We start from the raw sequence: 16,838 nt of genomic DNA, 5'->3' as shown, positions 1-16,838 counted from the left end.
ACATTGACAATTAGGTGAAATTCATCTGTGAATGTTTTTACATTTTTATTTTTTTTAAATGAATTGAATATTTACTGTATGACATGCTGATTATGGAAAACGGGCTCTCAACCGAGGAAGGAGACCAGGCTGGAACGCATGATCTCCTCCATTGCTATGTACGTCATTTTCTCCTCGACGGCCCTAAGGTGCTACTAGCCCAAAGGCATTTGCATAACGCACCTGACGCATTAGCGTCATACCATCATGACGCACTGGCGTCTTAACGGCGCGACGGATACCCCTTCCCAGCGCGGTAGCGATATATCTTTCATCACGGAGGAACCACTCCTTCCTCTTTGGTATTTGCGTAGCCCAGCCCCCCGATGGGCGGAAGTATGTAATCCTTTTGCCCGACGTTTAGCATAAAATCACCTGGTGTCCACGGCTAGCCACGCCCCTGATGAGTCACTCGGAGTGACGAAACGCGTAGGGTGGAGCCGTAGGACAAACCAGGACAACTAGAAAGTGTGCAATATCACATGAGCGGCCAGCCAGATAGCGGAATAGCGGTGCCACCAAGTCGGCCTTACCCGGGAGGCACGGAGGAGAGCCCGTTATACACTCTAAAGGCTGTTAACCTCACCTACTCTTGTGAGTATTTTAAGCTTGAATAAACTTATTATCAGTTTTTACGGAGTTACGCTATGGGATGCCTTTATTCTCTATGAGGTAAATGAAAGGCAATTAGCCCGAAGAGGAACTACCCAGGACGGATCTTCTACCTACAGTGGTGTGCGCCAAGCAGCGGAGGAGCCTGAACGGGAAAGGCATTACTGCTTATTTTGACCAGTCTCGCAGTGGTCAAATTGGACGGGTGAGTGCAGTCCCTATAGGGACACCCCAGTATTTTTATATCAAGTAAAGTGGAGCGCTTTCTACAATATTGGACATTTCTAGAAGGGTGCAGCTACACTCAGCAAGAAGCGCAGACACGCAAGAACACCAATTGTTAAAGGGAAAGTGGACTTTAGTGAACTTTTATTCATTTTGTTTCTGTAGCGCCGTTTATACATACAGACTTTTAAACAATACCAGTTGCCTGGCGGCCCTGCTGGTATATTTAGCTGCAGTAGAGTCAATCACAACAAAAAAACATACAGCTAATCTTTTCAAATCTGACAATAATGTAAAAAAAACACCTGATCTGCTGCAAGGCATGCATGCTCTGGGTCTATGGCTAAAAGCATTATAAGCAGAGACAGCCAGGCAACTGGTCTAGAAAAAGAAATAAATATGGCAGCCATAATATACCTCTTGCTTCAGGTTCCCTTTAACAAACATACTGGGGTTGACACACTTATCCAAATCACTCCAAAAGTTGAGGAAACTCAGTGGAAGTATTCACAACTAATTTTTAGCCAATTCCGTGGGTCGGGTAGTGCAAGGGGCCTCCAGGGTGTTGCGTTGTGTTGCATTACTCAGCAAAAACTTTACTATATAAGAAGCAGACTCAGCGCCGGTTCCTCAGAGAGGCACTGTACCTGGCTACACAACTTCTGAGGTAGGATCCTCTACTATATGTAACATATTGCAGATATTGATATTGTTTTATTTAAGAGCATAAACATCTTACTGGGCAGAAAAAAGATAAGATCTGTTGTTATGGTTGCTATCAGGTGGTTGCTATTAGGTGATTTGTGGATTGAATTGAAGCATTTTATTGTTTATATAGGCTATCTTTCATAAGATGACCCCAATAAGATATAACTACTCTAATGTTTTTTTTCATGCACACTTGCATGTGTGGGTGCATACTTGTAATTATGTATGTGTACAATTACCATTATCGCACATGGAGATGCGGTTATGAAATTATATTGTAACATATTGTATGTGCGCATATATATTGATGTGGCATTGAACTTGGGAGAATATATACAGAGTACTACAAATCTTTTCTATAGGTACACTGACTACACATACTTTACCAAGGAAGGAGGACATACAGATGTTATGCCTGATAATGTATTAATTTCACTTTATGTCATATAGGGCACAGTATATAAATTGATTACGAGTTTCGGAGTTCATAATCTGCGTTTGATATTTTTTAGCGTTTTTGGAACATAATAAATCTGCTAGTGTAGGCAGATGTTATTTTATTATATGTTGTTTTTTATATTGCAGTTACTCCTACCTGTATTATTGCCTGAGGAAGCGGGCTAGAGACCCGCGAAACGCGTTGCATTTGTTCTGGAGTACGAATTAAATCTTGTTTAAACCATACATAGTGGTTGTGTTTGGTTTTGGGGAGGTAAGTCCACCCTTGCCCTCCAACTTTTATTTGTTTTTACCCATGATACATTTTTACTCTGCTGGCGCCTCTGTTTCCATTGCAATTATTGCTATCCACCTGGTGGATGGGTGAACACCCCTTCTTTCCTTTCTACAGAGAGCGACTTTTTAGCCTGAGTGGGGACAGGCCTAATATCCCCATAAGTGCTTTAAGTGGTTGCCTGAACCCGGCAACCCATACTTGTGAGTATATTTCTAGTTGCTGCTGCCTTGGCATTCCTTTATCATCAATAATACACTATCGGGGGCTCTCAATTGTGTTTTTCCTTTCTTTTACATGCAACATTCTGGAATGGCCATCTCAGTCCCCAGAATATAATTGGTGTCAGTCCCCCTGAATTGGTGTCAGTCCCCCTGAATATAATTGAAAATCTGTGGTGTGAGTTAAAGAGAGCTGTCCATGCTCGGAAGCCATCAAACCTGAATGAACTAGAGATGTGTTGTAATGGGGAATGGTCCAAAATACCTTCAAGCAGAATCCAGACTCTCATTGGAACCCACAGGAAGCATTTAGAGGCTGTCATTTCTGCAAAAAGAGAATCTACTAAATATTGATTTCATTTCCTTTTTGTGGTGCCCAAATTTCTGCCTAATTTTGTTTAAACAATTATTGCACACTTTCTGTAAATGCAATAAACTTAATTTCACTTCTCAAATATCACGGTGTGTGTCTCCTTTATGATATATTTAACTGACATTCTTTTATCGTAACAACCAACGATTTATACAGGAAAATCATGACGATTAACAAGGTTGCCCAAACTTTCGCATCCCACTGTATTTTGGACATGCCCAAAAGTCTCCAGATTGTGGTCCAAAATAAACACCCTTCTTACAAGGGTCTTTCAAGGGGCGATCACTAAAAATCCCAGGGTCTTGCTCCTTGGATACAGGCCTGAAGGGGTAAAACATTCTGAGCCTAGACTGACCCAACACATCGCTAATGCCACCAAATCCCATATTGCTGCTAACTAAGCATATTAATGCACGGGCTGCTGAAGAAAATTGATGTTTTTACTAAAACATGGGATCCATGGATTACCTTCAGGTGGCCTGCAGTTTCTGGTCTGAGAACCCAGGCTTTGTTACTTCATTATTTTATCGTTGTACTATCTTGATGCTTATGGTCTCTTTAACAATTTAATATTTGTCATGTTTGCCTTTCTCTTTTCTGTTCTTGCAAAGACCTTTTGAATGCCTACCTGAGAATGTCTGTTGACCTTTGCCCTTGACAGTATATGCAATAAGTTCTGTAATTATAGCCTTTTTGTCTATTTTCCAACCCATGTTGGGTTTGAAATGTGTGCAACCTTTCTCTTTATCATAATGTTTGTGACTTTTAGGTCATTCTGTCTTATTTGATTGTGCACGATGGATGTATGGATGGATGGATAGATAGATAGATAGCTGTATTTAAACTTGTATGTTTATTCATATATCGTTCTAGATTATCTAACTTTATCCAAATTTTGAATTTTGTGCTTAGAAGTTTTAACCACTAGATTATAGCTGTTGGATGTTGTTTTTAGGTTCAAAAAAAAGTTTTTATTGACAAAAAGGCAAGTTAACATCATACAAAAGGCACTGAAATGTCCCTTTGGGACCCATATTTTTAAGTAAAATACAGGGTATAGAAATCAGACATAGAAGAAAACCAGGCATGAACACTATACATTTTTATATCTTACAAGTTCTGCACAATTTAGCTTTGGTTTGAGCAGAATGGGCAATGTTAAACAGGGATTGGTGGTCTTAGTACGGCATCCCCTCCACTGTGAAGACTTTAGGAATGGATAAGGATGACAAGGGGTCAGGTAGCAAGAACAGTTGCCCGAAGGCCATTTTCTCCAAAAGTGGAAAGTCAAGACTGCCAGGTTTTAGTGCACACATCAAAGGAATCATTTACAATGGCTATCAACCTCTCAGAGATAAGGATATCTAATTATCGATTTGGTGAGGTCTAGAGATAGTGTGGGCTGCATCCATCATCCATTGTCTTGCAATGTGCAGCCTTGGCAATATTTTGTGCCGGTCTGTGCTGGGGGAACGTCCAGACGATTGGTTTGTCACCCAACAGCAACATCAAGGGTTCAGGGGAGATGGAATTAGCCAATACTTGATTAATAGGAGCCAAGATCTTGGCCCCAAAATTTTAACAATTGGACAGAGCCAAAATACATGTGCTTTTGTACCCTGGAGGCCACAGTTTCTAAAACAGAACGCTGATTTTGTAGGGTCAATAGCATGGAGCATGTTTGGGATTAGGTAGGCCCTATGTAAAGCCCTCAAGCTTAGTCTCAATATGAGAATAGTAGCTGCTACCCTTGGTCAGAGTCAAGCAGCATTTGGACCATCTATTCTCTGTCATGGTTAGACCAAGATCCTCCCAGCGTAACATGGCGCCAAACTTGATCATTTCAAGTGGCTTAAGAGAACACAGAGTATAAGTAGGAAATTAACCTGTCAAGTGCTCCATGCTTCAAAGTACGTCTTATGGGAGGCTTGTGGTGTAGAGGTTTTAAAGGTCTTGAGGTAATGGAATATTTGGAGAGCTGGGAAGTATTCAAAAGGCGGGAAAGAAGCCTTGCATTTAAATTAATCCCAAGTGGGAATATCATCATGAACTAAAAGTTGTTTCAGTGTGAGGAAGCCATTAGATTTCCACCATCTAAACGCACCCCTGTCTAGTTTAGGAGGGAAGTAGGGATTGCCGAAAATTGTGGATAGTTGAGGGATCAAAGACTGTCCTTTCTTCCTTATATGGAGTGAAAAGACAGGTGGGATAGTTAGTATTTAGAGAGGGCATGGCTAGGCCACAAATAAGTGCTCTCAGGGTCACTGCAGTCAGAAGGTCATCTTCGATTTGAGTCCATAGGGGTGGGCTATGGGGGGCGTGTACAGAAGCCAGCTGTGCAACCTGTGCTGCCCGGTAATAGCTAAAAAGGTCGGGATCCCCCAGACCCCCACGGGATTAGCACACTATCCAGATCTATCCATTCTAATAGGATTTATTTTGTTACATTATGCAGATGTCATGATCTTACCTTCTGGGCACGCCCGCGATGTCCAGCATACTTCTAGGTATGGGGCGCAGTCTCCTGGCAGCGACATTCCTGCTGGTCTCTGGCGTGCGTGTGACGGCAGTCTAGGTGGGCGGGCGCATCTCTCTGCCGGTCCAGTGTACGCTCTCAGGCACTGCTCAGGCACCGGCATAGTGTCAGCTGGCATATGTGTGTGTATATATATATATATATATATATATATATATATATATATATATATGTGTATGTATGTATGTATGTATGTATGTATGCATGCATGCATACATACATACAGTGTGTATATATATATATATCTATATATATATCTATATATATATATATATATATATATCTATATATATATATATATATAGATATATATATATATATATCTATATATATATCTATATATATATCTATATATATATATATATATATATATATGTGTATGTATGTATGTATGTATGTATGTATGTATGCATGCATGCATGCATACATACATACAGTGTGTGTATATATATATATATATATATATATATATATATATATATCTATATATATATATATATATCTATATATATATATATATATTAATTTGTCATTATTGAAGTAAGCCACCTCCCTCTTTTTCTCTTCCATTTGTTTCTAACTCAGTTTTATACACTCCTGGGCTGTTTCCCTCCCTGTGAGGGCGGAGTCTGGTCACCACATGGCTGATGCCACATGGCAGGACCTTGCTGCTGTATTTCAGGAGAGCTCATTTCACCTAATTTTCATCTTTATATACTATGTGACATTCTGCAACATTTGGGCTCCCATTCTCTCTGTTTTCTTCTCAGGGTGCATTGCTCACCCTTCCACACAATACTGGTGAAATTTGATTGGATCATTTTTAAGCTGCAAACATTTGCATATAAAATTTGCATAAAGCTGCAGCAATACAGAATTATTTGCATCCCATTGACTATGCCTACTAGTGATGCAGCTACTAGTTGGATTTTATTCTTACAGCAGAGATGTTATTATATGTAAAAGATTACTGTGTACACATCACACATACAGTCAGCTACATATATGTATCTGATTTTAAAAATACAGTGACTGCTTTACTGCAGCAGCACAAGTAACTTGTTTTTTCATTGGTTTATAATTTCATTTTTGCAGACAAAAGCACTGATAATACTGTATTAACATGTTATTTATGATGACTATTACCTGAGAAATAGAATATTTCATATTCAATAATTTTTATTCATTTTACAACAAAAAGTAAAAACTGTAGAACAGTAGAACATAAGGCGCAAATTCGTAACAACATAGGAAATCATAGAATTAGAATATTTCAGTGATGGCTAACTGTGGCACTCCAGCTGTGGCAAAACTACAAATCCCATCATGCCTCTACCTCCCTGAGGTATGCTTAGAGCTGTCAGAGTATTGCAAAGCCTCATGGGACTTGTATTTCCACTACAGCTGGAGTGCCAAGGTTACCCATCACTGGATGTTATCATATTGTTTTCTTTTAATTAACCTCTTGAGGACCACAGGTTTATACCCTCCTAGTGACCAGGTCATTTTTTACAGTTCAGCATTTCACAGCTTTAACAGTTTATTGCTCAGCCATACAACTTACCACACAAATGAATTTTAACTCCTTTTCTTGCTCCACCCGGCTAGTTTTGGTGAGCACCCGGCTGCCATCGGCTCACCTCCTCCTATTCTGTAAGCAGAGTTGCACACAGAAGCACTGGCCCTTCATTCTTTTATCTCGCCCCACCCAGCTATTTTTTCATGCCACCCAGCTGGAAAAAAATTCTGGGGAGAACACTGTCAGCCTATGATAGTGATTACATAGGGAGCCATTGGAATGGACAGTAAAATGCCAGGGATGTTTTCTTTACAGCGTTGCCCTAGATCACAGCGCTGAACATGCATATTTTTGCTTTGTTTTTTCCTAATCTCAGCCTGCCAGCTCCGATCGCAGCTGGCTGGCTGATCGCGACGGCCCCCTCTGCGTAGTGCAGGGAATCCACAGGTGTGCAAGTGCTCATTCTCGGCGCCTCTCGCGGGATGATGCCTACTGACATCCAGCGGTCCCAGGAGAACCATAGTATCATCATGTAAAATAGTTGTCGAACTTCCTCTGTAAGGGTGTAACAAAATAGATCTATAACACTATCCCTAAAATTATTAAAGAGACTCCGTAACAAAAATTGCATCCTGTTTTTTATCATCCTACAAGTTCCAAAAGCTATTCTAATGTGTTCTGGCTTACTGCAGCACGTTCTACTATCACCATCTTTGTAATAAATCAACTTATCTCTCTCTTGTCAGACTTGTCAGCCTGTGTCTGGAAGGCTGCCAAGTTCTTCAGTGTTGTGGTTCTGTGATGCATCTCCCCCTCCAGGCCCCTCTCTGCACACTGCCTGTGTATTATTTAAATTAGTGCAGCTTCTCTCTTATCTTTTACAAGCTGGATAAATCCTCCTCTGAGCTGGCTGGGCTTTCACATACTGAGGAATTACATACAGGCAGAGCTGTCTGCACTCTGCAGGAAGAAACAGCCTGACACTTCAGTGGAAGATAGCTGCAGGGGGAAAGAAACACACAAATGTTCTCTTGAGATTCAAAAGGAAGGGTGTATACAGCCTGCTTGTGTATGAATGTATTTTCTATGTGTGGACATACTGTACATCAACCTACTTCCTGTTTTGGTGGCCATTTTGTTTGTTTATAAACAAACTTTTTAAAACTGTTTTTAACCACTTTTAATGCGGCGAGGAGCGGCGAAATTGTGACAGAGGGTAATAGGAGATGTCCCCTAACGCACTGGTATGTTTACTTTTGTGCGATTTTAACAATACAGATTCTCTTTAAGAGAAATCAGGAGATCCCTGGAAGATCCCATCACAGTCACAGTGATCCAATTTCTCAGAATATCAGTCCTGGATGTGTCCAGCGCAACATTGCTAGAAGATAAATTCCTCTCTTCTCATCTTACTGGACTTTGTGCATTCAGCTCACATCTCTTCATGTTTTATGAATATAAAATTATTTGCCTGATGAAAGGAGGGCTTGGTCTCCTGAAACGCATTGCAACATACTTAAAGGGGCACTATGGCGAAAAATTGTAAAATTAAAAATATGTGCAAACATAAACAAATAAGAAGTACATTTTTTCCAGAGTAATATGAGCCATAAATTACTTTTCTCCTATGTTGCTGTCACTTACAGTAGGTAGTAGAAATCTGACAGAAGTGACAGGTTTTGGACAAGTTCATTTCATCGTAGGGGATTCTCAGGGATTTATTTATTCTCAAAAGCACTTAGTGAATGGCAGTTGCTCTGTCCAACTGCCAAAAAACTGTGTAGTGAGCAGGAAAACTGGCCAGCGTCGTTGTTTAAATCCTTTTTAGAGAAAATATTTATAAAGAATAAAAGCCTTGCTGAGAGTCCCCTATGAAGAGATGGGCTAGCCCAAAACCTGTCACTTCTGTCAGATTTCTATTACCTACTGTAAGTGACAGGAACACAGGAGAAACGTAATTTATGGCTCATTTTGCACATATTTTAAATTTTACAATTTTTCGCCATAGTGCCCCTTTAAATAAACTTCAATCAACACTATACGGCAGCCGCCATGACTTCCTTCCTACACGCATCGCTGCATTATAATTAGACCACCACTCCAACTGCCCATGAACTGCCTGTGCAAGACTCATGGAGCAGCGTGGAGCTTTGCTTTTAGATTCCTTAATCCTGAAGTTGATGCTTTGAAATCCACCACAGTCTGCTTGTTTGGCTGCATTCAGCAGTACTCACATACAGAAAGGGTGTACAACCTCAGAGCCGCTCGCTGTCTGCCAACAACCCTCCGAGTTAAGGAGGAATCCAGCTGCCTTTGTGCCTGATCCCTGGCTAGAGGGATAAAAGCCGACACGCCAGCTACTTCTGTACAGGCTCGCCAGCAACTTCTAGAGGTGAGATTATTCTGAACTCACCCAATCTACTGCTGTACTGTTCCCCTGAGTGCCCTCTGCCTCTTCTTGTCTCAAACACAGATACTTTTGCCACTGAGGTGGATACCAAGAGCAGCACCTTTATCCTCCCCCTCTTCCACCCTGCCCCGCTGATCGCTCCTTCTGTTTGCCGGAAGTAAACCTCCTGCCTCTTTTCCAAATATAAAACAAAGACACAGAGAGAATGAAATATCCTTTCCTCAAGTCAGTCTGGATGACTGAGAGTTTCTAATATTCCCAGATAATAGCCTTTTTTGTTTTATGTACTTTTCAGGAGAGCTGTGACTGCAGATCATGCAACATTTGCATAAAAAGCACCTGCTTAATTAAGTCTTGCAAGTAAAAATAACATGAACTCAGGCAAGTTCTATTTCAGCTTAGTACTACAGTATATGTGCCCATGTTTATCTCATCATGTCACCTCCATTCAGGAACTTTAATACTTTATCAAACCAATTAACTGAGCAGCATGAAACTGTCCTCATGACTCTGAGCTGAAATGTTTCTATGAGCACTTTGCAAGCAGACCACTTATGGCCAAAACATTTCCCACACTTAACACAAATGTATGACGAGCAGTGATTTCCAAACAATACATTTCCCATACACAACACATGCTTAGGGCTTGTCACCAGTGTGAGATCTCTCATGTATGACAAGGTCTGATTTACGCCCAAAACATTTTTCACACTTGGTACATGAATAGAACTTAACACCAGTGTGAGATCTCTCATGTCTTACAAGGTTTGATTTACATCGAAAATATTTCCCACATTCAGCACATGAATAGGGCTTCTCACCAGTATGAGATCTCTCATGTTTTACAAGAGCTGAATTATGCCCAAAACATTTCCCACACTCAGCACATGAATAGGGCTTTACACCAGTGTGAGATCTCTCATGACTGACAAGGTTTGATTTACATTGAAAATATTTCCCACATTCAGCACATGAATAGGGCTTCGCACCAGTATGAGATCTCTCATGTCTTACAAGGGCTGAATTATGCCCAAAACATTTCCCACACTCAGCACATGAATAGGGCTTTACACCAGTGTGAGATCTCTCATGACTGACAAGGTTTGATTTACATCGAAAATATTTCCCACATTCAGCACATGAATAGGGCTTCTCACCAGTATGACATCTCTCATGTCTTACAAGGGCTGAAGTATGCCCAAAACATTTCCCACACTCAGCACATGAATAGGGCTTCTCTCCAGTGTGAGACCTCTCATGTCTGACAAGATGTGATATCTGTCTGAAACATTTCCCACACTCAGCACATGAATAAGGCTTTTCACCAGTGTGAGATATTTCATGTCTGACAAGATGTGATTTCCGAACAAAACATTTCCCACACTCAGCACATGAAAAGGGCTTCTCTCCAGTGTGAGACCTCTCATGTCTGACAAGACTTGACATATGTAGAAAACATTTCCCACACTCAGCACATGAATAGAGCTTCTCACCAGTGTGAGAGCTCTCATGTCTGACAAGGTCTGACTTTTGTATAAAACATTTCCCACACTCAGCACATGAATACAGCTTCTCGCCAGTGTGGGACCTCTCATGTCTGACAGGTCTGATTTCTGTATAAAACATTTCCCACACTCAGCACATGAATAGGACTTCTCACCAGTGTGAGATCTCTCATGTCTGACAAGACTTGATTTCCATACAAAACATTTCTCACACATGGAACATGAATAAGACCCTCCAGCAGGGGGAGAGCTGTGCTGGGTATGAGGCCCCTCTGGGTTAGACAGGTGAGGGGAGTCTGGGGGAATATTTGGGGTAACCAGGATATCTGCAGGAGACTCTTGTCCAGTGACATCATCATCCGTTGTACAGTCTGTGGATACAGAGAGACGAGTCTCTGAGAGGTTCCTGATGCCGGGACTCCACGCTGCAAATAGAGAAACATCATCACTTCCTGTTAGAGAATTCTGAGGAGATGAACAATTATCATTAGGGGTGGTCAGTGAGCTGCTGATAATTCCAAGTTGATGCAAAGTGTATGCAGTCTGGAAATTGACCAGATAACATATCATGTTTTTTGCATTTTTATTCAAGGAATGGAAAATGGTAGGTAGGGGGTTCAATCCATACAATACAGAAGACCAAATACAGAGACCACAAGGAGAGCAGTTAAGGGAATATGTTAAAAATAGATCAGACACACCAGCATGACCAAGGCATGATCATATCATACAAGTATACATGGATGAGGAACATTATGCAAGCAGCAGACAATTGTCAGGTAACACTGTATAGTCAATAGAGTAATAATACTATGAGTAATGTCAGGAATGGGAGAAGCCAATTCAGAACATTTTAACCAGGGTCCCAAATTGTAAGAAATTTCAAATGGGAGCCCTGTAGTTACCAAGTAAGCTTAGAAAGGCAAAAACAGCATTAATCAGATTGGTCCAGGTAGTAAGCGGGGGTTCTGAATTTTTCTTCCATTCCAGTGCAATTGTTTTCCTGGCATAGAAGAACAACAAATGCAATAACAGTTTTTTGTGAGAACATATGGAAGATTTTAAACTAGGCCCAGAAGACTTATCTTAGACTTATAGTAAGAAAGAAGTTGAAGGTTCCATTTCTCCTCTAGGAAGGAGGGTATCTTAGACCAGAAAGTTTGCATCAGGGGACACTCCCATTACATCTGTATGAAGGTACCAGGGCTAATCCCACACCTCCAACATGCTTTAGATGAGGTGGGCTTAAACGTACGCAGTCAAACAGGTTTATTACACATTTGATGAAACCAGCCTATCTGAATCAGCTTATCCCGTTAGCAAATAAGTTTTCATATAGTTATCTTCAAAGTTCAGCCAATCCTCCAATGAGATGCCCCCCCCCCCCCCCCCCAAATCTTTTAGTTCTAACTCCGAGTTCCCTCTGGGTATATTTATAGTCTATCAATTTAGAACAATATCTGGATAGAAGTTTATTTGGGTCCTTGTCTAGTAACCAGCACTCTACCTTTCCAGGAGCCCTTAAGACTGTTTGCCCTCCAAACTGCAAAGCAGCAGCATGGCAAATTTGGTAGTATCTAAAACAGGACTGGGAAGGGAGATGAAATTCTTCTGCCAGTTGGGCCCATGTTTTAAACGGATCATGTAGATATAAATGGTTAATATATTAGATACCCTTTTGAAGTAATAGGGGTGTGATGTGTAATGTGACTGCACAGTGTGCCTGTAATGAGGTATAAAAACACTATGTACACAGGGAATGTGAGAAGTAATAGGGGTGTGATGTGTAATGTGACTGCATAGTGTGCCTGTAATGAGGTATAAACACACTATGCACACAGGGAATGTGAGAAGTAATAGGGGTGTGATGTTTGTAGTGTGACTGCACAGTGTGTCTGTAATGAGGTATAAGCACACTATGTACACAGGGAATGTGAGAAGTAATAGGGGTGTGATGTGTGTAATGTGACTGCACAGTGTGCCTGTAATGAGGTATAAACACACTATGTACACAGGGAATGTGAGAAGTAATAGGGGTGTGATGTGTGTAATGTGACTGCACAGTATGCCTGTAATGAGGTATAAACACACTATGCACACAGGGAATGTGAGAAGTAATAGGGGTGTGATGTGTGTAATGTGACTGCACAGTGTGCCTGTAATAAGGTATAAACACACTATGTGCACAGGGAATGTGAGAAGTAATAGGGGTGTGATGTGTGTAATGTGACTGCACAGTATGCCTGTAATGAGGTATAAACACACTATGCACACAGGGAATGTGAGAAGTAATAGGGGTGTGATGTGTGTAGTGTGACTGCACAGTGTGTCTGTAATGAGGTATAAACACACTATGTACACAGGGAATGTGAGAAGTAATAGGGGTGTGATATGTGTAATGTGACTGCACAGTGTGCCTGTAATGAGGTATAAACACACTATGTACACAGGGAATGTGAGAAGTAATAGGGGTGTGATGTGTGTAATGTGACTGCACAGTGTGCCTGTAATGAGGTATAAACACACTATGTGCACAGGGAATGTGAGAAGTAATAGGGGTGTGATGTGTGTAATGTGACTGCACAGTGTGCCTGTAATGAGGTGTAAACACACTATGTACACAGGGAATGTGAGAAGTAATAGGGGTGTGATTTGTGTAATGTGACTGCCCAGTGTGCCTGTAATGAGGTATAAACACACTATGTACACAGGGAATGTGAGAAGTAATAGGGGTGTGATGTGTGATGTGACTGCATGGTGTGCCTGTAATGAGGCATAAACACACTATGTACACATGGAATGTGAGGAGTAATAGGGGTGTGATGTGGGTAATGTGGCTGCACAGTGTGCCTGTAATGAGGTATAAACACACTATGTACACAGGGAATGTGAGAAGTAATAGGGGTGTAATGTGTGTAATGTGACTGCACAGTGTGCCTGCAATGAGGCATAAACACACTATGTACACAGGGAATGTAAGAAGTAATAGGGGTGTGATGTCTGTAATGTGACTGCACAGTGTGCCTGTAATGATTTAAAAATACAATTTAGTGACTCTCAGAGTTGGAAAGTTCTCGCCTAATCAGCACTGTACTTTACTATAAAACACAGAGCTTTCCCTCTCCTTAGGTATCTGTTTTTAATTTTCAAATTTACTTCAGACTCCTTTTAATGTAATCGATCCGAAAAGATGGATTGAAGCAATCTATTTTATAGATCAAATCAGAGAATCGATTGTCTGAAGAATCGTATCATTAACCTCCCTGGCGGTAAGCCCGAACTACGCTCAGGCTAGCTTCCGCAGAGGATCACATGGCCCCAGGAGGATTTTTTTAACCACTTGAGGACCGTGGGCTTTAACCCCCTTAAGGACCAGGCACTTTTTTTCCATTCAGACCACTGCAGCTTTCACGGTTTATTGCTCGCTCATACAACCTACCACCTAAATGAATTTTGGCTCCTTTTCTTGTCACTAATAAAGCTTTCTTTTGGTGCTATTTGATTGCTGCTGCGATTTTTACTTTTTATTATATTCATCAAAAAAGACATGAATTTTGGCAAAAAAATGATTTTTTTTAACTTTCTGCGCTGACATTTTTCAAATAAAGTAAAATTTCTGTATACATGCAGCGCGAAAAATGTGGACAAACATGTTTTTGATGAAAAAAACCCCATTCAGCCTAAATTTATTGGTTTGGGTAAAAGTTATAGCATTTACAGACTATGGTGCAAAAAGTGAATTTTCCCATTTTCAAGCATCTATGACTTTTCTGACCCCCTGTCATGTTTCATGAGGGGCTAGAATTCCAGGATAGTATGAATACCCCCCAAATGACCCCATTTTGGAAAGAAGACATCCCAAAGTATTCACTGAGAGGCATAGTGAGTTCATAGAAGATATTATTTTTTGTCACAAGTAAGCGGAAAATGACACTTTGTGACAAAAAAAAAAGTTTCCATTTCTTCTAACTTGCGACAAAAAAAAAATGAAATCTGCCACGGACTCACCATGCCCCTCTCTGAATACCTTGAAGTGTCTACTTTCCAAAATGGGGTCATTTGTGGGGTGTGTTTACTGTCCTGGCATTTTGGGGGGTGCCTAATTGTAAGCACCCCTGTAAAGCCTAAAGGTGCTCATTGGACTTTGGACCCCTTAGCGCAGTTAGGCTGCAAAAAAGTGCCACACATGTGGTATTGACGTACTCAGGAGAAGTAGTACAATGTGTTTTGAGGTGTATTTTTACACATACCCATGCTGGGTGGGAGAAATATCTCTGTAAATGACAATCTTTTGATTTTTTTTACACACAATTGTCCATTTACAGAGAGATTTCTCCCACCCAGCATGGTTATGTGTAAAAATACACCCCAAAACACATTGTACTACTTCTCCCGAGTACGGCGATACCACATGTGTGGCACTTTTTTGCACCCTAACTGTGCTAAGGGGCCCAAAGTCCAATGAGTACCTATAGGATTTCACAGGTCATTTTGCGGAATTTGATTTCCAGACTACTCCTCACGGTTTAGGGCCCCTAAAATGCCAGGGCAGTATAGGAACCCTGCAAATGACCCCATTTTAGAAAGAAGACACCCCAAGGTATTCCGTTAGGAGTATGTTGAGTTCATAGAAGATTTTATTTTTTGTCACAAGTTAGCGGATATTGATTTGTATTGTTTTTTTTTCACAAAGTGTCACTTTCCGCTTACTTGTGACAAAAAATAAAATCTTCTATGAACTCACCATAGTCCTAACAGAATATCTTGGGGTGTCTTCTTTCTAAAATGGGGTCATTTGTGGGGTTCCTATACTGCCCTGGCATTTTAGGGGCCCTAAACCATGAGGAGTAGTCTGGAAATCAAATGCCGCAAAATGACCTGTGAAATCCTAAAGGTACTCATTGGACTTTGGGCCCCTTAGCACAGTTAGGGTGCAAAAAGTGCCACACATGTGGTATCGCCGTACTCGGGAGAAGTAGTATAATGTGTTTTGGGGTGTATTTTTACACATACCCATGCTGGGTGGGAGAAATATCTCTTTAAATGACAATCTTTTGATTTTTTTACACACAATTGTCTTTTTACAGAGATATTTCTCCCACCCAGCATGGGTATGTGTAAAAATACACCCCAAAACACATTGTACTACTTCTCCCGAGTACGGCGATACCACATGTGTGGCACTTTTTTGCACCCTAACTGCGCTAAGGGGCCCAAAGTCCAATGAGTACCTTTAGGATTTCACAGGTCATTTTTGTTTCAAGACTACTCCTCACGGTTTAGGGCCCCTAAAATGCCAGGGCAGTATAGGAACCCCACTAATGACCCCATTTTAGAAAGAAGACACACCAAGGTATTCCGTTAGGAGTATGGTGAGTTCATAGAAGATTTCATTTTTGTCACAAGTTAGCGGAAATTGATTTTAACTGTTTTTTTTTCACAAAGTGTCATTTTCCGCTAACTTGTGACAAAAAAAATCTTCTATGAACTCACCATACTCCTAACGTAATACCTTTGGGTGTCTTCTTTCTAGAATGGGGTCATTTGTGGGGTTCCTATACTGCCCTGGCATTTTAGGGGCCCTAAACCGCGAGGAGTAGTCTTGAAACCAACAATGTCGCAAAATGACCTGTGAAATCCTAAAGGTACTCATTGGACTTTGGGCCCCTTAACGCACTTAGGGTGTAAAAAAGTGCCACACATGTGGTACCGCCGTACTCAGGAGAAGTAGTATAATGTGTTTTGTGGTGTATTTTTACACATACCCATGCTGGGTGGGAGAAATATCTCTGTAAATGACAATCTTTTGAATTTTTTTACACACAATTGTCCATTTACAGAGAGATTTCTCCCACCCAGCATGGGTATGTGTAAAAATACACCCCAAAACACATTATACTACTTCTCCTGAGTACGGCGATACCACATGTGTGACACTTTTTTGCAGCCTAGGTGCG

At 40.9% G+C, this 16,838-nt stretch overlaps 1 protein-coding gene across 1 annotated transcript in view; it reads right to left on the bottom strand.

The window, feature by feature from the left end:
* LOC137535360 (zinc finger protein 850-like) overlaps positions 1–11,086 on the bottom strand; it is a 50,362-nt gene extending 39,276 nt beyond the window's left edge. The window contains exons 1-2 of the mRNA XM_068257189.1: positions 10,030–11,086; positions 621–625 (exon numbers count right to left, since the gene is read on the bottom strand). Coding sequence (XP_068113290.1) covers positions 621–625; positions 10,030–11,002 — 978 coding nt within the window. The 5' untranslated portion in view covers positions 11,003–11,086. The remainder of the gene's footprint in view (positions 1–620; positions 626–10,029) is intronic.
* Positions 11,087–16,838: the final 5,752 nt, after the last annotated feature.

Source organism: Hyperolius riggenbachi, chromosome 10 (assembly GCF_040937935.1).
Source record: "Hyperolius riggenbachi isolate aHypRig1 chromosome 10, aHypRig1.pri, whole genome shotgun sequence".
NCBI classification, from domain to species: Eukaryota; Metazoa; Chordata; class Amphibia; order Anura; family Hyperoliidae; genus Hyperolius; species Hyperolius riggenbachi.
Note: the sequence above shows the minus strand (reverse complement) of the source record. Positions and strands in the feature narration are given on the sequence as shown.